Source organism: Notamacropus eugenii, chromosome 4 (assembly GCF_028372415.1).
Source record: "Notamacropus eugenii isolate mMacEug1 chromosome 4, mMacEug1.pri_v2, whole genome shotgun sequence".
In the NCBI taxonomy this organism is placed as follows: domain Eukaryota; kingdom Metazoa; phylum Chordata; class Mammalia; order Diprotodontia; family Macropodidae; genus Notamacropus; species Notamacropus eugenii.
This window is the reverse complement of record NC_092875.1, coordinates 48,658,840-48,682,375: the sequence shown is the minus strand read 5'-3', so window position 1 is coordinate 48,682,375 and position 23,536 is coordinate 48,658,840. Positions and strand designations below refer to the sequence as shown.

The 23,536-nt window shown below is 51.2% G+C and overlaps 3 protein-coding genes across 4 annotated transcripts in view; 1 reads left to right on the top strand and 2 right to left on the bottom strand.

Annotated features, from left to right (window-relative positions):
- Positions 1 to 1,771: 1,771 nt before the first annotated feature.
- On the bottom strand, positions 1,772 to 11,054 carry NOC4L (nucleolar complex associated 4 homolog). The gene is made up of 15 exons (XM_072600787.1): positions 10,846 to 11,054; positions 10,391 to 10,511; positions 9,549 to 9,655; positions 8,369 to 8,476; positions 7,512 to 7,661; positions 6,997 to 7,099; positions 6,582 to 6,616; positions 6,403 to 6,453; positions 6,048 to 6,159; positions 5,326 to 5,386; positions 4,712 to 4,822; positions 3,561 to 3,727; positions 2,788 to 2,870; positions 2,408 to 2,521; positions 1,772 to 1,965 (listed from the first exon to the last, which is right to left on the bottom strand). Exons 1-15 carry the CDS (start codon positions 10,948 to 10,950, stop codon positions 1,846 to 1,848), a joined length of 1,548 nt encoding a protein of 515 aa, XP_072456888.1. The 5' UTR covers positions 10,951 to 11,054; the 3' UTR covers positions 1,772 to 1,845.
- Positions 11,041 to 20,846, top strand: DDX51 (DEAD-box helicase 51). The gene is made up of 16 exons (XM_072600786.1): positions 11,041 to 11,166; positions 13,714 to 14,063; positions 14,212 to 14,339; positions 14,581 to 14,731; positions 15,482 to 15,627; positions 15,813 to 15,884; positions 16,551 to 16,657; positions 17,151 to 17,259; positions 17,511 to 17,656; positions 18,009 to 18,204; positions 18,391 to 18,506; positions 18,594 to 18,710; positions 18,956 to 19,057; positions 19,179 to 19,242; positions 19,434 to 19,568; positions 20,131 to 20,846. The coding sequence occupies exons 1-16, from the start codon at positions 11,144 to 11,146 to the stop codon at positions 20,155 to 20,157; spliced, it is 1,989 nt and encodes a 662-aa protein (XP_072456887.1). The 5' UTR covers positions 11,041 to 11,143; the 3' UTR covers positions 20,158 to 20,846.
- Positions 20,839 to 23,536, bottom strand: part of LOC140499406 (E1A-binding protein p400-like) — a 123,361-nt gene continuing 120,663 nt past the window's right edge. For both annotated transcript variants that reach the window (XM_072600784.1, XM_072600785.1), the window contains one exon: positions 20,839 to 23,041. In XM_072600784.1, coding sequence (XP_072456885.1) covers positions 22,769 to 23,041 — 273 coding nt within the window. In that variant the 3' untranslated portion in view covers positions 20,839 to 22,768. The remainder of the gene's footprint in view (positions 23,042 to 23,536) is intronic.

Genomic DNA, 23,536 nt, shown 5'->3' with positions numbered 1-23,536 from the left:
CTCCTGAGGTCTCTACTGCTGCCTCTGAGGGGTGGGCAGTAGACGCTAATATTGAGACAAAGACAATAATATCCTCCACAGAATCAAAGGGGATATTACCCAGGTTCATAGTAGGTGGGTGCAGGCCAGTGAGGAGCTTTGAAGAACAGGAATTAAAAATAGCATTGAGGAAATGTGATAGGAAGAGAGTGTTCCAGTGGTAGGCAGCCTTGGAACATCAAGAGATACTAAGGACGACCTCCAGTATGGTAAGTGAATTCCATGTAACAAACAGTGAAGAACAAGGACAGAAGCTGCTTGGGATGGGCAAACATGACTGGGCCTCTGAGGAAAATTCCAAATGGATGAAAAAGTCAGACCCACTAGAACGTCAGAGCATACATAACATCGAGACCAAATGTGATACTTGTTCTGCATCTGCCCATCAGGCTTCGGGGCTGCTAACATCAGGGATGTCCTAGGACTGACTGAATGTAAACACAACTTATCAGCCCATCTGGTTAACTCCCTCCACTACAAATCCCACCCTCCTTCAGCATGGAAAATGGTGGTACCCCAAAAAGAACAGGGTGAGGAGCTTCTCCCAAATGAGTCTCAGATGGCAGTCACCCAGATGGAGTTTTGACAGTCATCTCCTTCAAGAAGCCACTCACCTCCCTCCCACAATCACAGGACATTTGTGGATGCAGCCAGACACAAGTCCTACTAATCAAGAGTTGGCTATAAAACTAGGGAAGGAAAGGCAACCTTAGCAGGGCTGGCCTAGACTTCTGGTTATTTCCTGAAGACTCCATCTCCTTCGTTGCCTGGCACCACCCCACACTAATGGACTTTCCCTTTGGTGACTGTTGTGCAAAGGGAGAGAAGTGAGAGAAACGTGTGTGTTTTTCTTCTGTCATTCCCAGAGGGCATATAAGACAGTCAAAAAATATCACTTAGGTTTGTTCTCACTGGCAGCACAAGTCTGGTGATCTCGTACTTGCCCTCAAAATAACTTTCTATTTACTGCTTTTGATAAAAATGTAGCCAACAACAAAGAGGACACAGACAGGCAGAAAAACTTCCCTGCTTGTTTTATAGAGTATGGCCAAAACGCGTCTGGCAGAGACAATGCTGTTACACTGAATGAGCATTTTCACTGAGGCCTTGAGGGGGAGAAGTTGCAGGGAACTGATTCATGAGAATCTCCTCTGCTTGCTGACGCAGGGTTGCAACCTCGCAGGCTGCGGAGGTGAGTAAGGCCACACCACGGGCACCAGACAGAGGATGAGTGAAGAGGATCTCCATTTCGGGCACAACAAGGCAGGGAAAGAAGAAAGCGCAAAGGACGTTTTAAACTACAAAAGAAAAGGAATAAGCATTTATGGAACATCTACCATGTGCCAGACACCGTGCTAAGGGCTTGATGGTGATTATCTCACTTAATCCTCACAACAACCAAGGAAAGCAGGTGCTATTAGGATCCCCATTTTATAACGCAGGACTGAGGAAGACAGAGGGAAGTGACTTGCCCAGGGTCACACAGATAGTAAGCATCTGAGGCCAGATTTGAATTCAGGTTGCCACCTCGCTGACTACAACTTTCTATAGTTATTTTCAGTATTAGAAAACGCCCCTTCCCATAGCATATGGGCATTCTGTGCTAAGTCCCATGAATCAGAGAGAAATCTCAAAGTCCCCAGCGAAGAGTGAACACGGGCCCTGCCAAGGGTACACCACCACCATACACCATCTGCCCCACACCCCCCACAAAAAGAGAAATACCAAGTCATTCTGTAAAAAAATATTTAATCCCAAATCTGGGGGCTGTGGAAGTTAAGGGAGACTGCAGTGAAGGCAAGTATGTCAGTCCAGGGTAAAGTATTCTCCAGATAGGTCGCCTCTCCGGCCAAGCAGCCCGTGGGGCTGTAGGAACTCCAAGGGCACGGGGCCAGATTCCTCCTTTTTAAAATCCTTCTCGAAGATCTGGAGAAAAAAGAGGTTGTGCAGGTGTGGTGATGCCAGTCAGGGTCCCAGGCTCAAGAGAATAAGGAGGTCCTGTACCCACCAAGCATGCGAGAAGCCAATAACCAGCCCCTGGCTGGGTAACAAGGGATGGCCCTGGTCACTGCATGGCTGTGATGTTGTATGTTATGGCCTCCCCAGCCCTGCACTTTCAGGGCAGAGCAAGCACAGAAAACATCAGGCCATCCAGCTTCGCCTTTCCAGGAGCTTCCCTCTGTGACCACACCCAGCACTCTATTCCCCAGGGAAGATGAATGGCCAGCAGAGCACATACATGCACACACATACATACACACACATGCATGTATACTCATAACACATATACTCATAACATATACTCGTAACACACACACACACACACACACACACACACACACGCACACACACACACCTCTCTACGTACCTCATATGGAGAGAGCTCTAACAGCTGGGCGATGCTGACTTCGTGAGGGGACAGGGCCTGGTTGATGGCCATAGCTGCTCTGGCTACCTCAGGGTGATAATGTCTCTGAAGAGTCTTCAAAAGATCAGATTAGAGCATCGTTAGCACATCCTCTTGACCAAAATCACAGGCAGCTCACCTTTCTCCCTGTCCACCTCCACCTTCTGAGAAGTCCTTAGTCTGATGGGAGACACCAGGCTTTCCCCACAGAGGGCCCCTGGAATGAGGAGGGGGCTTTGAGGCCAGCCCCACTGCAGTTTCCAAAAGACGCCTGCTGCCTCTTCTGGCTGGGATGCAAAGGGACCAGCTCCCGACAGAGAAGTTTGAGCCAGCCCACTCACCTTCAGCTCCCACAGGCAACTCTCCAGGGCATGACTTTTGGCTGGATCTTCCTCCTTCATGTCATAGGGGTCAGCCGTCAGACCTGGAGACAAAAAGCAGGGATCACAGAAATTTTACATTCCGAGAGACCAGACACAAGACCCAAACAGAACCATGGTATGCTGGTGGCCAGAGAAAAGTTAACAGTAAAGCCAGAACTAAACACTCCTGTCTCCCGGCTCAGGGCTCTGTCTATGGAGCTCTGCAGAGTTGTGAAAGCACTGGCTACTCCCCATGCACAAGAAAGTGGGCTGGGGGACATGGAAAGAGGACAGGAGAAGGCACCTGCACCCACACACACCAATCAGGAAGAGCTGCAGACTGTCCTCCATGGAATTCTCAAGCCCTTAGTTCTTCCCTCTTGTCTTTAACTAAAACATCAATTTTTTACTCAGGAGGATCAGTGGTAGAACAGCCTCAAATCAAGGCATATCTGCAGCCAGGAGTGGGAGGGGAGAGGAGTTTCTTTCTCACTAAGCCTGGTCTTGCCCTGCCTGCCACCCTCACCACTGACCCCCAAACCATGGTATGAGGATCTCACAGTATGAAACAGCCACTGTCTGGGGTATCCTGGGAAGGGAGGATTTTACTTGAGCTTGAGCCCAAAACATGTCACTTGGCTGCAGGAAGAGTATCTCTGTCTGTCTGTGCTCAAGGCCAAAGCCTAGAACCAGGATGTCTCCTGATTCTCCAAGCATGTGGGAAACCCAAGGCCACCTCGACCCCTCCTCACCACTGGCCTCGGCGCTGGGGCGGTGGATCAGGGCCTTGCAGGCAGGATGTCTTCGGAGCAAATTGCAGATGAAGGGAATGACCATGAGCAGCGCCTCAGGAGGGGCAGTCAGGGAAAGGCGGCACAGGCGCTTGGCAAAGGCAGCCACCAAGTAAGCAGGTAAATGCCTGTCCAGAAAAATGCAATCAGGGCCAGAGGGGAGAAGCTGCCTAGTCCCTAGCCTCTAGAACCCTGGGAGGCCCATTCCAATGGGAACAGGTACACCACGCACTAGGAAAACCTGATATGCTAAAGACCTTGTAAGGCAGAAACCAAGAGCAATTTATGTAACAAGAGAATTCACCACAACTTACTTTGGCTCATTTAACATAGGTTTGATTTATAAAACTTTCGATTTAAAACAACATCTCCTGGCTAAAATAAGATAGACAATACACGATCGTCCTCTTTCTTCCTGTGCCTTGTTTATTCATGTCTAGCATTAATGGTTTTTCTGTTTCCATACCGACCCTGTCTGGAGCTAGCTGGCAGGAGCCCTAGGCTGAGTCCAGCTGTGCCCCTACCAATCCATTCACTTGGACAAACTAAACTCTCAATGCCTCAACTTTATTTCATGTAAAGTGAGAACAGTAACTCTCCTGCATCTCTAAAAAGCTCTAAAAGGGTCACAAGGTTATCCCTACACAAGTCAACTGGTTTGGTTCTGTCCCATGGCTGAGATGAACCCCTAACCCCGGCAAGCAAACCCAGACGTATGGTGGGCCACAGGGCAAGGATCAAGACTAGCCCAGACCTATCTCATCATCACGGCTTCTCCACAGCCGCATTAAGCTCTTAACGAAGGCTCTGTGATAACAATGCTAGGTTCCCTACCCATCTCTGCCTCTGCCCTCTTGTCCTCAACACTGAGCTAGCAGCAGCCCACTCGCTCCCTTCTGGGTCCCTGCCACAGAGTGGTCAGTATGGCTCCTGGACTCTCCTGGTCCGGCCCAGGCCAGGAAAAGTGACCTTCAGGGTTTAAGAAGACAATGTCAGACTCTTGCATCACACACCCTAGCATATTCAGCAGAGAGGGTCACTAAGCTGGGAGGGCCCATGGACAACCCCAAGAGCTATTTCTCATGCTTGTGCTCCCAGGGACGTATACTCACGAAGAAGACAAGAACAGGTCTGCCAGGTGGAAAAAGCGCGCTCGGTACTTCACGTGGAAGACAGATGGATCCAAAAGGCTGTAGAGTTTCCGATAGAAGTCAGGGTACTCACTATGGTGGAAAGGAATAGAGCAGGGACTCAGGAGACCAGGCAGGCCTGGCTTCAGGTCTCTGACAAGTGGTTCTGGTTCCCTTCTAGGAGTTTATTGCACACTCTCTCTGATCCTCAAAATATCTCCCACACAGGCAGAAAAGAAAGTAATCTCCCCTAGGAAAGAAGAAGCTGAGGCCTGGAGAGATTGCCCTAAGTTAGACGGCAATCTCAGGGAGAATGCCCACCTGTACACAGATCTCCCATCCTCCCAGACCCTGGACTCGTAATCATTCAAGTCTGCCTCCAGAGCCCAACTCTCAAGAATAGGGCTGGCAGCAATGAGGAGAGAGCCAGGGGGTAAAAAAAAAGGCACTGTCATGGAGATGACATGTAACTGTGGCCAGGGAGAAAAGGGGGAAGGCCATGCTCAAAACAAAGCAGGGCAGATCTAGCTTCAGGCCCCCAACCACCCACAAAAGCCTCCCCAGCATGTCCTCTCCTCTTCACCAACCCCACTCACAGATTATGCTGATGAATCAAGATAAAGAGCCCATGCAGAGCCAGGAGGCTTATGGCACCACCTGCAAGAGATGGACAGAGGCTATCAACCCACATCAGCCTCTAACCAAGACACAGCCATTTTCTGACCCCAAGCCTTTCCTCCCCCAGAGACGGTCCTCACTCTCCCCAAGACAGGCACATGAATCCCTAGACACACTTCCCACCAGACATCCAGACAGCCTACCCCCAGATATCCAGACAACCTGCTCCCCAGACATCCAGACAGCCCATCCCCAGATATCCAGATAACCTACTGCCCAAACATCCAGACAATCCACTCCTCCAGACAGCCTGCCCCCAAACATCCTGACAGCCTGCCCCCAAACATAAACAATAAAACAAGCTGACAATTCTATAACATTTAGGTTCACAAAGCACCTTCTAAATGTTATCTCCTCTGTTCCTCCAAGACAAGCAATACAGTATCATCCCCCTCTCCCACATGACAATACTGAAGGTTCAGACAGGGGATGTGATTTGCCTATGGTTCCACACCCACTACCAGAGGCTGCATTCGAAACCAAGTCTTCCTAACTCCAAGTCCAGCACTCACCACTAGGCCGCTCAGCCCCTCAAACACACTTTCCAGCGAAGACAGACACACTCATTCCAGACTCATGGACATCACCACCCCAGGACCAGTCTCCCCACCCTATAGACTGGCCATCCCAAGCCTTGTACCAATGTCGTAGGCATTCGTGAGGAAGTCGATCATGAGGCTCGGCTGGCTCATGTGGGGCAGGATGGAATCATGCATGATTACAAGCACCTTCTTATAGAGGCTGACAGGCAGCTGCAGTGAGGACAACACCAATGTCTAGGCTATGCGACAGCTCTCCCATTCCCCCACACTCTAGACCTCAGTAGCAGCTTCGCTCCAGGAGCATCAGAGCCCCAGTCGACAGAGCAATGCAGCCAGGAGACAAGGAGCAGACACGCAGTCTCTTCAAACCCACGAGCCAAATCTAGACCAAGCCCCCCACACACACCTTAGCAAGGAAACCCCAGCCCATCCCCAACCCAGTGTCAGGTCTACCTTGTGCTTGAGAAAACTGAACCACATCTTCTCAAAGACATGCTTGTGCTCCTGAAACACGAGGGCAGGGAAGCAGCTTAGAGGATCTCACTCCCCAGACTCTACTGCAGGCAAGTTTACAGCCCAGAGGTACTGCTGCATGTGGGGGTCCCCCATTCCCACCCCTCCCAAACCATTACCTTCAGCTGAGTGACCTTCCACTTCTCCAGCATCTCTGTGAGAAAAAGGGATCGGGGGGGTTTAAAGTCAAAAGCTTATAAAGTATCCTAGAAGTCCTAGCTACAATAAGCAGCAGCCACTGAGGGTGAAGAAGCACTGGGGGAGAACACAACTCAGGACTCCATCAAGTCCTTATTTCTCCTTCCACATGACCCAGGCATGTGACTCAGGTAGGCCTGTTAAGCTCCCACTGAGCTCCCGTAAAATGACAATGCTGTCAATACTGATTGACAGAGAGTCCTTCCCAGGAGACCAAAATCCCTCTGTGGTCATTCCTCCTCTGCCTCTTCTCCAAACCAAGAACAAACACCTTCACCCAGATCCAAGGTATGAACTCCTCCTACAGGGTCCCTCCCTCTTTCTAAAGACCCTCACCTTTGTGTTTCACATAGAAGTTCGAGATGTCGCTCTGCTGGCGGGGCAGGCTCACAGCGGAAATCAGGGTGAAAATGTTGTTCCAGAATGTGGAGGGAACACCCTAAGGGAAAGACAGAGTCACCAGACTGAAGAGGGCTGGGGCAAGTACCAGACCTCTGCACTTCCCTTCAGCGACAATCTGCATCCCTCTCCCTTGCTGATCACCCACGCTCCTGACTTCTTCCTCCCCCAACCCCAATACCACATCCTTGCTCGTGACCAGTTCTAATTGCCAGTTCTTCTGCAAGAATGTGGTTCACAACAGCTGGATTCCAATCACTCTGGCTCTACCTCTCAGCCATGACTCCTTAAATGCAATTATATACATAACAGATTCAGAGCAAAAAGAAACCCAACTATAACCCTAAAGAAAACCAGACTGAACCAAATAAAGATCTCAACTAAAACTGAAGCCATGGCCATGGAACCTTACGCTCATGACAGTCAGAGAAAGCCCCACCAACATCTATCACCTGTTGGTGTGTGTCTGTGACCCTGGCCACCAGGTCCACAACAGCCTGCATCGTATGGTAACGAACATCATCATGCTCCAGGTACTCCTGGAACCGGGAGATCAGCAGAGATGAATCCACCTCTGTTGGGATCAGGCCTTCTACCACAGACTAGGAGTCAAGACAGGAAACAGAATCAGTGACCAACTTACTCTCTCAGGCCCCAAGACCAAAGAGAAATCATTCTTGCTTTCCTCTGTGCTGTCCTGCTGTGAGATTTGCTTTGAGAGGTTGGGGAGAAGGCTGGTGCTTTGGATGTTTACACTTGGAGAAGGGACAGAGACAGTCCCTTTTTGGTCCCTTTATGGGATGAAATGGGATACGAATGCATTTCAATTTCTCAATCTCACTGACAGAGATAAAAGGAATTTCAGGGGACTGCCTGTTTTGATCTGCAGTGTGTGTACAGATTTGATGAAGGAAGAAAGAAAAGGATCTGAATTTATTAAACCAATAAGGAAAATTTCCATTATTTACTCTGGGGATTATTTGAGAGTAACTTTCAATACCAGGTCAGCTCCCCTTCCCAGCTCCCCACCCTCAGTCCACCACTAGCTGGTACATGCTTAAAAGAACGTAAACTAAAAGAGACTTAGCCAAACACAAGGAGAAGGTGCTTAGCACTTGGCACTCAATAAAATGTTAAAGGAAGAATATGCCAAAATACTAATGTCTTACCAAACCAAGCAAGTGATTTCTAAACTATCCATCACACTACTTGCTGCCACAGCATCAATAATAAAAAATGAAGCCATCCTCATCTCCTCAGGCCTCCTCATAATAAAGATCCTTCCCAAGTGGCCCCCCAAGCACCGTACCAAGAGGAGGCCTCGAGGGAACAAGTAGTTGCCTTCCCATTTGGATTTCTCCAGCGGGTGTGCCCCCTCTAGCTGCACAAACTTCATGAGTGTGCAAAGGGCCAATTCCTAAGGAGAAAGGGAAGAGAAAAGAGACGTAAGTGAACATACAGAATCCACAGCAGGAAGGCTGGCACCCAGTCCACAAATCCCCTAAGCTCTGTCTCTGCAGCTCACCCAACTGCTGCTTCAGGGGAAAGGGAAGGGTATGCAGGCAGGCAGTGTGTCCTTTAGAACTAGCCTAACTTCTTTACACCGAGCTTCCAGCCTCCTGTCTTATTTGGTCCTGAGTGCAGATGGAGGGCCTGTGCTCAGCCTGTTGGGTGGACTAAGAGAAAATAGCACCAGACTTCACTGCGCAGCATGACCCAATCTTGTTTTCAGTGCTGGGACTTGTAGTTGTAATGATATTTGTGCTAAAATGCAGAAACCATCCTAAACCCCATTAAAGGGCATTTGAGACTATTACGATGAGTAGCTCTGTTTTTAGGAAAATAGCCTAAGGCCCTTTCATTCAAAAGCTTTCCGTGGCTATAGCTTTGTTTGTGCTGCCTAACACTAGAGATAATCCGACACCTGCATTGTCTATATGGGTTGGATGTCAACAGCCTGACCAGTTTCTTCTCATGTGGATAGCTCATGAGGGGGTGATCTGAAAATAGTCACATCTAATTCCACATTTTCACACTTGGGCCTTAAAAAGTCAGTCTCTAGGAATCATGTTCCAAGTCCCTAAGAGCAAGAGAGTAAGAGAGTGAGAGAGTGAGAGAGTGCGAGAGAGAGAAAGAGAAAGAGAGAAAGAGAGAAAGAGAAAGAGAGAGAAAGAGAAAGAGAGAGAGAGAGAGAAGAGAGCAAGTGAGCTGGGCAGTCCAGAGGGAAATGATCCATTCCAGAGCAATGGGAAAAAATGCTCTGAACCCACTAAGGAGAATGGGAAGTGACACGGCCCATGTCTTCTATCCCATCTACCCCTCCCTCCAACCCATATGTCCATTTTGAGGTCCAAGCACTGGCTGTTTCGTAGAGCTTTGGCGTTTAGCTGAAGGCGTACTGGTAGCAAATGGAAGATGGGGGAGAGAACATGAAGCTGAGGTGACCTGATGGCAGAACCGAAGAACGCCTCTCTAACTCCCAAACTCACCTTGACCTTGAAAGAGCGATGGCCCAAAAGCTCAGAGAGGCGGTTGCAGCAGCTGTTATAGCGGTGCCTCATCCACACCTTGTACTTCCGAAGGGCACTGCCAGAGCCTGGGGAGAAGCATCGTTCTGCCCTGGAATCTCTCTCTCCCAACCTACGTGCTCCACAATCCCCAACATGCAGCAGCTCCTGCTCTTGAGGCTGAGTCTAAGACATCACTCCAGCCCTAGGCAAACGTTCCCAGCAGCTTCCCTCCTATTCACTTGAAGACAACATTCCTGGAGTGTCCCTGGCCTGACCAAGATTACGCACTTTCTGCTTCTTTTACAGGATAAGTGACCACCCTCTCTCCTCCAAACGTATATTCTGAGGTCAGTGAGGGGAAGGGCTTTCAATTACTAGGTGGCATATAACTTTTCTTTAAAGACAGGAGCTTCAGACTTGGAAGTCCTACCCCCGGGAGCCTAGCCAAGGGCCTTAATATCCGCGACACTCGTCTCCTCCTCGGTAACATGGGGGCAACACCTCGCAGAGCTACGAGGAAAGCTGCTATGGAAACGTGGCCGAGGCCGGGCACCACAAAGATGGGGCCCAACCGAGCCTGGTCCCCCTCAGCTGTACCCCTGGAGCCTCCCCTTCTCGGCGGCTGCCCTGCACACAACTGCGGCGGTCACTGAGCGTCCCCACGCTGCAGCCGGGGCCGGGCTGGGGGGCCCGTCCTGGGGGCCCGGGCTGGGGGGCCCGTCCTGGGGGGCCCGTCCTGGGGGGCCCGGGCTGGGGGGCCCGTCCTGGGGGCCCGTCCTGGGGCCTCCACCGCCCGGCCCGGCCCGGCCCGGCCCCCTCACCTGCCAGGGCCGCCTCCTCCGCAGGGAGCTGGCCCACGAAGAGCTCGCCGCGCTCCAGCAGGGCCCCGAAGAGTCGGCTGCAGGTGTGGACGGCGCTGAGGAGGTCATCTTCGTCCTCGGACTGAGGGGGACACGGGGACACTGAAGGTTACCGAGGTGCCGGGGCGGGGCGCGGGTCCTGGGGAGGCTTCCACCCCGCCGGCCTCGGTTTCCCCAGCTGTAAAATGAGCTCCGGGCTCTGTGCGCAGAGACTCGGGCCCGGGGACCTCACGCTGACGACGCTCGCTCAGCGCGCACCAAGACTTTGGGGACTCCGCGTGCTTCGGCCATTTCCTTCCAGGGAGGTCTCCCTCCGCCCTCCGCCCCCCCGCCCCCCCCGGCGCCCGTGTCCCTCCGCAGCCTCCGTCGGACGCACACACCCCCTGCTCCCTCCCGCGGGCCCCCCCAACCCGCACCTGGAGCACGCCCAGGATGTCGAACACGGCGTTGGCGCTGCTCCGGCTCTTCAGGGCGGCCTCCAGCCACCGGCCCAGCTCCGCCGCCCCAGACTCCCGCTCCATGCGGCCTGCCGGACCGGGAACTGAGGCCGGCGTGCGCGGAAGAAGCGGAGGGGGTGGGGCGGGGAGGCCCGGCTCCGCCCCCTATCGAGGCGGGCAGCACCGACGCGTGTCGTGACGTCATCTGTCCGCGCCGGAGCCCTGGGCACTCCGCTCCCGGAGCCGCGTGGGGAGGACGCGGTGGCCAAGCCGAGCGATGGCGCTCTTCCGGATCGCCAGGTGAGCAGGGCGCGCAGCAGGCCTCACTCCGGGAGAGCCGGGCGCTGTGGGTTCGGGAGCCTGGCTGCTACCAGGAACGTAAGGGGCCCTTCCTTGTTACAGGCCCGGAGAATGTTACCACCATCACCCACCACGTAGGGAAGGGGCGGAGGCAAGGAGAAGAACGAACCCTGGCTGGGGAGAGGGAACGGGGAGCGTGGAGGGAAGGAGAAAGGGGCGGAGCTGGGAAGAAGGGGCGGGGTCAGAGAGGGAGAGAAATGTAGCAGGGACTGGAGGGGCGGGGCTGAGGAAGTGAGGTGGAGCCAGAGAGGGGGCTAGTAAGGTCAGGGGCGGCGGGGGGGGGGGCGGGAGGGAGGGGGGGGGAGGAGCGGGGCTGGGGAGAAGGGGCAGGGTCAGATAGGGGATAGTGAGGGAGAGGCGGGGCTAAAGAGTGGGGTGGAGCTAGAAAGGGGGCTAGTAGAGGCAGGGTTGGGGAGAAGGGGCGGAGTCAGATAGACTAGTAAGGGAGAGGCGGGGCTAAAGAGTGGGGGCGGAGCTACAAAGGGGCCTAGTAGGGGCAGGGTTGGGGAGAAGGGGCGGAGTCAGATAGGAGGCTAGTGAGGGAGAGGCGGGGCTAAAGAGTGGGGCGGAGCTACAAAGGGGGCTAGTAGGGGCAGGGATGGCTTCTCCTCCATCCTCATCCACAGCAGGCATTCAGTGGCCAGCCCCTGGCCCTTCTGTCTCCACACATGCACCCCTTTCTCCCTCCCAGTTCAGGCCCACATCCCTTTTCCCCTTAGACTGGCGGCATAGCCTCTGGCCTCCTCTCCTCACTCTCTCCAGTTCATCTTTTGCAGAGCTGCCAAGTAATAACACTCCTCATGCATCTGTCCCATCCATGGCCCAGGCAGGCATGGATGAGCTATGCCCTGCACTGGCAAGAGGGGATGAGAGCCTTTGGAGCAGTGCACATATCTGAACACTTTAGTCCCCTGCTCAAAACCATTTTCCTCTATGAGAAAATAAACAGACTCTTCAACCTGGCATTCCAGGCCTTGCACAAAATAATTCCACCTCACCTTTCCAGCCTTATTTCTTTCACTTTACCCCTCCCCCCATGCACTTTCCCTTCTGGCTACCTTGGACTACTGCCATGCACATACCCAGCTGTGTCCAGAATGCCCCACCTTATCTCGGCCTGTCAAGATCAGCCTCTTCGTTCCAGGCTGAGCTCTGGTGCCAGCTCCTGTGAAGCCTCCCCTGATACCCTACGTGAAGTTCTCCCCTTCCAAAACTTTTCCCATGACTTTTTGTCTCGCCTTTTGTCCCCATGGTGCTTTTCCTGGCATATTTTTTTTAACCAATGGGGCATATCCTCCTTTAATGATTCACATGCTCCTTGAGGATGGAGACTGTCATTTCTCATCGTTGTACCCCTCCCCCGCACCTCATACAGGGCCTGATACATTGTAGACACTCTCTTTGTTGAATTGAGCGTAAAGGAGGGTTGTAGAAGAAAGTAGAATGAAACAAGTCTGGAAAACTAGATCCTCATGTCAGACATCAGTATTGCACAAAATGCCTTCCCTACATGCCTCCTTTGACCCTGACCTGACACAGGTGAGGAAACTGAGACCTAGACATATCTGGTGACTCACCAGTGGTCACTGAGTTTGCATTGTAGCTGAGATCCAAAGCAGTCTCCCCTGGCTCTAAACCAGTGCTGTCTCTTTCTCCATGGGGCCTTGAAGGCTAGCCTACAGAGTTTGCATTTTGTTCTGTAGACATTGGAGAGCCACTGAAGACTTTGGAGCAGAGGAGTAGGTGTGGTCAAGCCCTGGGCAGTTATTAGATCAGTTTGTCATCTGTATGAAGGATGGATTAGAAGGGGAACAGGATAGAGGCAAGGAGGCCCAGTTGGGAGACTGTTGTGGTAGTCCAGGTAAGACTGTGGGAGTAGGAACGAATGAGAGAGGAGGGGACAGATGTCAAGATAAGACTGACCAAACCTGACATTTGGTTGGATGTGGGAAATGAGGATGACTCCTTTACACTTCTGAGCCCTCCAGCATGGAAAATGATCAAAGGGGCCCAGAGGGAGGCAGTACCTCAGAAGTGGCCTGGTGTCAGGAACATTGTCACGGAGGCTTCAGGCCCAGTTAACTGATTGCCAGCAGTACCCTGAGCAAGTCTCCTTACATCTTAGAGCTTTAGTTTCCTCCTGTAAAATGGAGATGATAATCTTCACACACGTAGAGGATTATGGGAGGAAGTATTTTATAAATTAACATTATTAGATTGTCCTAGAATCCTCTGTGTTTGAAGGTCATGAGTTTAGTTATGAATTAGGTGTGACTGGATTTATTACTGTGACTTTACTAAAGGATTTAAGCTTATGACAATTTATTTGCAAACTAAAAGATGTGAAAAAACATTAGGGTCAGAGAAGAACAACATGTAAGTAGGTAGTGCCAAGGAAATAAGAGTGCTTCTCTCCTCGCCCCCACTACCCACAGGGATCCTCAGTTTAGGGCCTAACACAGGCACTAATGATTTTCTTCATCCCAGATATGAGGAACAAGAAAAAGGAGCTAGGGCCGAGGACAGAGCCCAGGTGCTCCTGCAGAGGCTTCAGATCCAAGCTCGGGAGCGGCAGCTGAAGAAACAAAAGCAGCAGGAGGCCAAGGCTGAGACCAGCCTCCCTGCCCCTGCCAGAACTAGCCCAAGTTCTCCAGCCCCAGAGGAACCTCAAAAAAAAGCCAAGAAGAGGAAGCGAGAGGATGGGAGCCTGCACAGGTCAGAAAAGGTAGAACCAGGGACAGACCCTGAGTGTAGCCAAAAAGGGACCAGCAGCCCCAGAACACCAAAGGGAAAGAAGAAAAAGAAAACAGCGCAGGAGAAACCAGAAGCTGCTGCAGGTGAGAGAAACACCAGCCAAGATAGCACCGGGGAGCTGGGATCACAGAGTGGGCATCGTTAGTGACACAGTCAGGCTCCATGTGTCACAGAGAAGGGTTGATTCCATTTATCTCTCACATCCCCACACTCCAATTCCCCCCTTTTCAGGTAAAAGCAATGAAGAGCACGGAGGAGAAAAGAATTCAATAGGAGCCTCTGAGCCCTGGGAAGAGGCCAGTGAACCTCAGCATAGTGCGCTCATTCTGGGAGTGCCTGACAAGAAGGCCCTTCCAAAGGTAGGCCAGTGATGTGGCAGCGAGTTCTTGTATCCAGGATGTCATGTTCTGCTCCCAACACAAGTCTGGCCTTTGCTGAAGATCCCCTACTATTAGCCAGTAAAGTGAGCTTTGCAGCTGATGGTGCTGATTTGGTGAAGTGCCTGGCATACAGGGCATAGGAGGGTGCCTGTCAGCCCCATCCCTGGTCTTGGCTTTATTTCCTACACCCTTCTTTACCAATCTGTCATTCTTTTCCCAGGTTCAGCCTTTCTTACCCAAATGGCTTGCAGAACCCCGCCAGGTCCAGAAGAGTGTCAGAGATGACCTCGTCCCAATCCAGGATATCCCTGGAATCCATCCTTGCCTACAAAAGAAATTAAAGACCAACGGCATCTTGTCCTATTTTCCAGGTAGCCCCGATGCCAGAATCTGCTCCCTTAGCAGTTTCCAAAGCAGTAGCCCCTAGACCTGCAACATACTACCCTTCACACTTACTTCTCTGAGACCTCAGGTTTTCTCTCATGGGAAAGTAAGACTCCACACCGCTACTTTACCTTCCCTAAAAACACTAGTGACAGTCTGAGGCAGCCTTGACCTCTCTCCCTTTGGTTGGCCTGTATCTTGATGGCCAAAGCAGCCTCAAAACCTGTGTGTGCAAGAGAGAGTCCCGCAGGCGGGGACCCTGACCCAGAAGGACAGCAAGGAGGTAACATGAGCCTCGGTCGAGGAGACAAGATGCTTGTGTCTGTTCTGGCCCTAACTTGCCCCTTTATAGTCTATGCCAGGTTGGACATGGGCCTTCCTCTCCCATTGGGCTGGGGTGGCGGGCTGTCGATAGACTGACTTCTGTGCCTTATAGCTGCTCTGGCCTCTGCTTGACCTGATGCTCCTTGGCCTTCAGGCTGGCTCATCCTGTGTAGACAGGAATGGCTCCATCCTTAGAGAGGTATGGCATGATGTGATATCTTAAGCTTCAAAGCCGTGGGACAGGCGCCACATCACAAAACCTCTCTAGGCCACAGTGGCACTGTTACCTGAAGTGCCCACTTTGTAAGAATCACAGGAGACAGGATTTGTTTGCAGCACTCTAGGGAAATATCAGCTGTTGCTTCTGTTGTCATTCTCTGCCGAGCTGCCATCTTGTTCTCCGCTCTGTCCAGTCCAGGCAGCCGTGATTCCCGCCCTCCTGGAGAGTGCATCCCATGGATTCCTGGTTGGGAGGGGTGGCTACCAGCCCAGTGACATCTGCGTGTCTGCCCCAACAGGCAGTGGAAAAACGTTGTCCTTCGTCATCCCCGTGATCCAAGTAAGCTGATTGGGACAGAGAGGCAGGAGCTCTGCCAGTCCAGGAGGCCCTGTCTCCATGGGGCTGCTGAGTTTTTCCTGCCTCAAGCCCTAACTGAATAGGGAAGCGCCCAGCTGGGGGGTCAGCAGGAAGGCAGCCTCTCTGAGGCACTTTGACTGAAGAGGTCTCTCTGAATTTATCCCCAGGTCCTGTTGGAGCGGGTGGTGTGTCATATACGGGCCCTGGTGGTGCTGCCAACGAAGGAGCTGGCCCAGCAGGTTGGTGGTTCTTTGTTTTCTTTGGCTTGCTGTGCTTCCTTGGGACAGAAGCCACTCCAGACTGTGACCTGAGCTGTTCCCCCAGAAATCCTTACTCCTTCCAGTCTAGGACTTCTTAACCTGGGCTCTGTGGGCCCCAGCTCCCTTGCGGCTCTGTGGTAGGTTTCAAGGATTCCATGAAGTTGGATGGAAAAAAAAAGGTTTTCTTTCAATTATCATTGGTTTCCTTTGGAATCCTGTGAATCTTCTTTTATGGTTTAAAAATATTGTGGAAGGAGAAGCATCACCAGACTCCCAAAGGCATTCAGGACGTAGTTTCTTACTGTCCCTTCTTATTTGGCTGCAAGTACTGCTCTTGTGGCCAGACAACCGCTTGTGAGGGAGCTGAAACCTGATAGCATTTGTCTTTAGGGGACTTTGTGCCCACAGAGCCCAGCTGCTGCCCCTGCCCAGCTCTCTTTCACATAGTTCCCCCTTGGGGACTCTAGGCCTTATGCTGGTCAGTCCCCAGGTGGCTTTTATTAAGTGCCTGCTTGGTGCTGGGCATTGAACTGGGTGCTGGGGATGTGAGGAGGAAAGGCTAACAGTTCCTACCTCAAGGAGCTTGCCCTCCCTAAAGGTGATCCTGTGTGTTTGCTAGTGCTGAACTCTGCTCGCTCCCTCCAGGTGAGCAAAGTGTTCAACGTTTATGCTGATGGCACTCCTCTGCATGTCGCCCAGATCACAGGACAGAAATCTCTAGCAAAGGAACAGGAGCTCCTTGTCCAGAAAACGTAGGTTTTTTTTGCGTCTGTGCTGACTTCTTATGTCAGGCCCTTTGGACTGGTGGAGCCAGTCCTCCTTCCTGGCTGACGTTGGCTGGGCATGTTCAGCATGTCCCTGGCCTTTTCAGCTCCAAAAAATGAGTTCCTGGACCCCAGCACCCTGCCTCTCCTACTTTGACCAATGTCTACACCCTTCCCACAAGCAGGAGTCTGCCTCTTGTGTGGCCTATCCCACAAGAGAGCCCACCTGGTCTTCTTGCCACACTAAACACGCTCACCTATGTTTGCGGCTCTGTTGCCAATGCCAGACCCTCCTGGGATCCCCAGGGGCTGTTGTACAGCCTATGGAAGAGGGTGCTTAGGATTGTACCTCTTCAGGGAGAGGTTCATGACTACCAAGATGGCCCTTCAAGACAAATGGGGGAGGGAGATAAGGGAAGTTCATCTTGCCTTGAACCGGATTTGGTCACCAGAGTCACAGGGGCATTGTGTGGTGTTGCAGGGACTCTGGGTACTGCAGCCTGGCAGACATTGTTGTTGCCACCCCTGGCCGGCTGGTGGACCACATTGATCAGACACCAGGCTTTAGCCTCAGGCAGTTGCGCTTTCTGGTAAGTCAGCCCAGCCTGGGACCTGCCCTGTCAGCTGCACGGCTAGCCTGGGTGAGTGCCTGGGTGTCCAGCTGTTGTGTGAGGTGGCCTAGCTGGGTATAATGCCCAGAGTGGTTACTGGAGCACTGAGGACAGTATTCTCTGTTGGTTGTCTGCTGGGGGGGAGGCACAGGGGGACCATGAGACCCCAGCTTGGAAGCTGGAGTGTTACTGGGAGCAGGCTTCCTCTGAAGTCACCCACCACTCCACAGATCATTGATGAAGCTGACCAAATGATTGACAGCATGCACCAGTCCTGGCTGCCGCGGGTGGTGAAAGCTGTTTTCCAGGGTGACAGCGTCCAAGGCTTCAGTCCCCTCTTCCAGAGGGTAGAACCCAGAGCTATAACTGCTGCCAGGTACAGGCACTGGGCTGGATTTTCTTCACCCACCAATTGTTAAACCATTCTACCACCCACTTCCTGAGGAGAACCGTGATTGGTCATTGCTGTTAACCAAGGTTGTACCCCATCCCTTTTCAGAAAGGAGCCAGGCCTAGTGGGGAGGGGAGGGAGGGAAGAGGTACATGCACCAGCGAGCCATCTAGTCCTGCTCATGATGGATGTGTCCTTCTTAGTGGGGAGAAGGACTTAGCAGAATGGCCCAGAAGAGCCAGGACTGGCTGTGCTGCTATCTCCAGATGCAGCCAGCTGAGGGCAGCTGATAGCAATCTCTCCAGACCCAGCGCACAAATGGCTCTGTCTCTTTTAGCACAAGCCAGCCTCAGATGCCCCTCCAGAAGCTGCTGTTCTCAGCCACACTGACTCAGAACCCAGAGAAGATTCAGGAGTTGGGCCTCTACCAGCCCCAGCTCTTCTCCACTGGCCTGGAGAGCCAGGGATCCTCAGTGCAGCCAGGGACTGAGCAGGATGGGCAGGGGAAGTATGCTTTCCCTGCCGGGCTTTCGGTGAGAGCAAGGGGAAGGAGGGAAGGGGCAGACGCTGCCCCTTTGGTGGGACCCCGAGGGGAAAGGGAAAGTAGTCTGAGCAGCTTCGGGTCCCCAAAGTAGAAGAGTGGGCATTAGAGCCAACTCTGCAGTTTCCTAGCAGATCACTGAGTGGGCGACATCAAGCTCTGTCCGTGTCTCCCACAGCATTTCTATGTGCCCTGCACCCTTAACTCCAAGCCATTGGTCATCCTGCACTTGATGCACAACATGAAGTTCTCTCGGGTTCTTTGCTTCACCAACTCCCGGGAGCACTCGCACAGGTGAGAGTGAGAGGGCACAGAAGAGGTCACAGGAGGTGTCCTGGGAGTGAATGTTCACCACTAAGCACCTCCTTCCCTTCTCTCCAGGTTGTTCCTGCTGGTCAAGGCCTTTGGGGGGGTACCCGTGGCTGAGTTCTCCTCCAGATTTGGACCTGGCCAGAGGAAATCAATCCTGAAACAGTTTGAACAGGGCAAGATTCAGCTGTGAGTATTATGAAGGAAGGTGGCTGGAAGCTCAAGGGTAGGGAGCACAGAAAGCTTGGCCATGCCCATTTACTGTCTGTTCTTAACCTGACAGCCCCCCTGGGCCCCTCCATGTGGCAGTACAGCCCAGCTTGGGCCCAGTGAGCTAGGCCTCCACCAGGGAACACTTAGTGTCCAGCCTGGGAAGAGCAGGGCTGTGGGATGGGGCAGATGGACCAGTGTTTGTTCCCTTGACCTCGTTACAGCCTCATCAGCACAGACGCCACTGCTCGAGGCATCGACGTGAAGGGAGTGAAACTTGTTATCAACTACGATGCCCCACAGTACATCAGGACCTATGTGCATCGGTGAGGGGGGGCATAGGGTATTTCTGCCCTTTCTCCTTCAGACCCCAATCTTCTGGGTGTTCTGGTTATTTGTGTTACTAACCTAACTGCAAGACATCTGTCTCCTTGTGTCTGATTTCAGGGTAGGCAGAACAGCCAGAGCTGGGAATACAGGGCTGGCATTCACTCTGCTCTTGAAAGTACAGGTGAGCCCCATGAGGATCCAAAACCAATCCGCATCGCTGCCACCTTCCCCACACATGCCCCAGACTGTGTGTGTCAGAGCCCAGATCCTGGGAGAGAAGCACCTATTCCTAGTAGCTAGTTACCTATGAGGAATGGCTTGAGGGAAGGCTGACCCCAGTTCTCCCCTGACTGGAACCATTCTTTTCCCCAGGAGCAGAAATTCCTTCAGATGTTGAAAGAGGCAAGAGCTCCAGAGCTGGGAAAGCATGTAATCCGGGGTGAACACCTGAAGTCCCTGGTGCCTCAGTATGAGGAAGCACTGTCTGAGCTCCAGAAAACCATCCGGGTAAGGGCTCAGGGTGGGCATGATGGGTCTCAAGATGCCAGCTCTTCAGCTGGCCAGCTCCCTAGGTCAGGGGAGTGGAGAATACAGCAGCCACAGCGCTTCATAACTGGTAATGACCAAGTAAGCCAAGCCAAACCAGGGATTTAGGCAGGGTATGAATGATGCACTTACTTCCCAGCATCCCTTTGGGAGTTTAACCACAGCTCAGCTGCCCAGGACTAAGAACCTTAGCTACCAAGGTGCCCAAGGTCTGGGATCCTAGGAACTGACCAGAGTACAGAGGGAGTACAGACCCCCTCGGGAGGCCACCTGAGGAGAGCCACACAGACCATGCATCCAGCACTGCTCAGGAAGAATGGCTGGTCTGACCTGCCTGGAAAAGGCCAAAGCAGGAGAGCTGGTTCCCCAGGGAGAACCATCAAAGAAAGCAAGAGTGGCCAGCAAGCCTGCTTGGTTAGGGTCCTAGGCAGGAGGCAGTGCCCCCTCCCCCAGTCTCCAGCATGCTGCTCTGTGGAGACCTGATCCCTGCCTTCCTTTCTCACCCTGGCTCTTCTCTTCACAGAATGAATGGAAACAAAAGAAGGCCTGAATCTGGCAGGGGAAGGATGGTGTGTGCTGGGCAAAGCCCAAGGAGGCATCGTGAGGACGAGCTGCTGATCCACTGCTGCCAGACAGGCGTGCTCTGGGACCTGATCACTGTCTGAAACTGCCTCCTGAAAATAAGTCACCGAGCCCAGTCTTTGCTGGGCCACCAGTTATCGTGGAGATGGGGTAGAAGAACTTGATTTTAAAAAGAAAACAGTCTTTGTACTTGTTTTCATAGAAGCAAGTACTGATCTCAAGAGAAGCAAGAAAATGGGATACCTCCAGGCTGGTTCTGGATGAACGAAGAGGGGGAGACATTCTCCTGTCCAAGCAGTGGAATATACCCTAAACACCTAACCTTCAGATACTGGTGCTACTGGAGGTCAGACATCACAGAAGTGGTCAGGACTTTCACAGAGACAAGGTCAAGGGACTTCAGAAGTGGAAATCACATCCCTCCCATTGGAGGTGAAGAGAAATGATGATGGCCATCAGGCTGGATTCAGGTTAGCTGTCCACCCATGTCAGTAAGTGCCTGGCATGTGTCAAGAGCTGAAGGATGAGGGGAAGGCAGATGGCATTCCATCTGAGTGAATCCCTGGGTGCCTCTAAGCTGTTTAACGAGTTTCTAGAATTACAAATTTTACCATGCACACCATATTAAATTGGAAAGAATTTCACCAACTATAAAAATGTGCACTTTATTAGACTCTCTGTTTGGTAGGATATATCACAATTCCATACAATCCTACAAAGCAAGTACAAGCTGCCCCATTCATCAGTAATTTATACTTGGCCCTGCCCTCCTAGTACCAGCTGACCACTGGGAGAAAGATTTTTTTTTTAAAGTTAAGGAAAGTGTTTCCATCTTTGTTGACTGATGAATGAATGGGCCACAGAACCAGCTGCCTCTGGTAGACCATGCAGTGTTTGTGCAGGACACAGAGCTGAACATTCCAAAGGAAAAACAAGCTAACTTGGCATGATTCTGAAATGGGCAGCAACATACCAGGGAGGCAAATTGTTTCTTCTTTGTGTTCCCAAATTTAATAAACTTCAAATGGCACCTTGAGCCTACCTCACTGCCCATCGGAAAGATAAGTGGGTAACAGAGTGGTTTCCGTCAGGGAAATGTGTGAGCCAGAGAGGTCACCCAGAAAACATTTCAGTGCCTAGAAAACCGAACAGTTTTGACCTAAACCAGAAGCACCAGAAATGGTGTTTCCTACTTGAAACTGAGAAGCTCTGCCTCTTGCATTGCCATTACATTTCACCTAATACCAAGAATGTTGTCATATCTTTAAAATTGTTTCATAAAGTAAAAATGCTTTTATTTTTAATTAAACCACCACCAAAACATCAAACAATCCCACATTGCAGGAAAAAAAAATACTTAAAAAAAAATCCACTTTATGAAATGGAATGGAAAAATCCCCCTTGTCACTGTCACATGAGCCACAGTCAAAGTAAAAGGCAGGACTGATGTAAGAGGAGCTCTTTGGGCCTCTTAAGTAAGCAAGCTTTATTTTCAGAAGGTTCATATGCAGATAAGTCTTAGGACCATACATTCTATCGTATCATTTCTTTAAAAATGAGGCCAGCTCCTTTAGGACAGTAATAGACTACGACCTCATCCTCCAAACATCTACCTGAACATACATTCAATATTCTTATTCACTTTAGTAAAATAATCATATAAAAGTGTATTCTTTGCACAATTCAGAATTAATCTTGGGTTCTGTTTACTTTCCTCTCTTCCCCAGCTGAAGGCTGAATAGATTTTATACTGAACACAGAAACGTCACAAAAGCAAATGAAACTTAAACCCCAGCAGTTAAAAATTCTCCCAAACTGGAAGTATCAAACTAGACAAATAGGAAATTCTCCAAGATACAAAGTGAATACTCCTTTTACAAAAAGGTTACAGTTTTACTATACATAGAACTAGAATCAGCACACTCATTACATTCCAAGAATAACCATTATCACAAAGTGAAGAATGAAAGCAAACATACACGCGCACACACGCACACATACACATGGCTTCAGAAAATGTACACGGAACAGTTCAAAAGAATTACGAGAATGGGAGATGAACTTTTGTTCAAATCTTAACTATACATCCAGATTCAATTCAACAAACATTTATTAGGCACCTACTAATGTGCAAAGCAGTGCTAGGCGCAGATGGTCACACTGAAGGACTATGGATTTAAGAGACCACATGACACCCAGACTTGTTCTAGGCAGGGCTGCTTGTGTAGGGGAGGGGGGCCAGTTTTACCCAGAAACCTTGCAGCCCAGGCCAGTCAGTCCTACTGACCAGACAAAACGGCCTACAATATTAGGGGCTGCCATGTTGGACACAGAACATTTCTGACAAGCTCTGTGGAGCTTGTGGATGAAAAGAACTGAAAGCTGATGTTCTTTATGTAGTTCGCATCTATACTCAGAAATGATAGTCCAGTAAGAGCAAGTCATCTTTTAAAACGTAGGACTTCACCAACTGCGTACAATTACAGATAAAATGTCACTTTTTAAAGGTGCTTTGTAACGTTCAATAACCTTTCCCTGGCATTTCCAAATTCCCTGGCTGGCTGTATTCAGGCACCCCTTTAGTTGGATTTGGGCAGTGCCTTTAATCTGACAGCAGACATCCGCATCTGTCCTTTGGATTGCTGACTTTGCCCTTCGGAGACTGGAGGGACCTGTCCAGGGTTTGGTCCCCCTGGGGCCTGCAGCTGTGGCGTGGCAGGGGTCACGACTTGTTGCTGTACAAGTTTCTGCTGAACCACCTGAGGAGCCACTGTTGTTGCAGGAAGCACTTGTACTTGGTGTGGGCTGGCTGCTGTCTGGGACATCGTCACAGTTTGTGGCTGGGGCTGAACCTAAAGATTTGAGGGGACAGGACAAGCAGATGTTTCCACATTAAAAGGCCTGAGCCCAGAGCTCATTTGCTCCCTCTGGAGAAAGAACAAAGAGCACACTCACTGCTGTCACACTCACCGAGGTCCAATCCCACCAATGAGCCCTCCTACTAGCCCTTGGTACTGTTTACCAAGAGTCAAGAGGATGAGGACACATTAAGAAACTGGACACCAACACTGGCTGCCTCTCCTCACTGAATCCCCCAAAAATCAGGGGCTTGAGCTTAGCTCAAGGTCACATGCCTAGCATTCCCAAGACTAAGTGAGACTGTGCCTGTCTGCTACTTGATTAACTTTGGGATTCGAATGACCCACTGATACACAGTTGATTGATTAGATCTGATTCACTTGTCAAGACTACTAAAAGCATCAGACTGATTCAATCTAGTGTTCTTTTACCACTTAAGACACAGCTCATGCTGAAAATAACATCTTAAAAAGAAATCTGGGCTGACC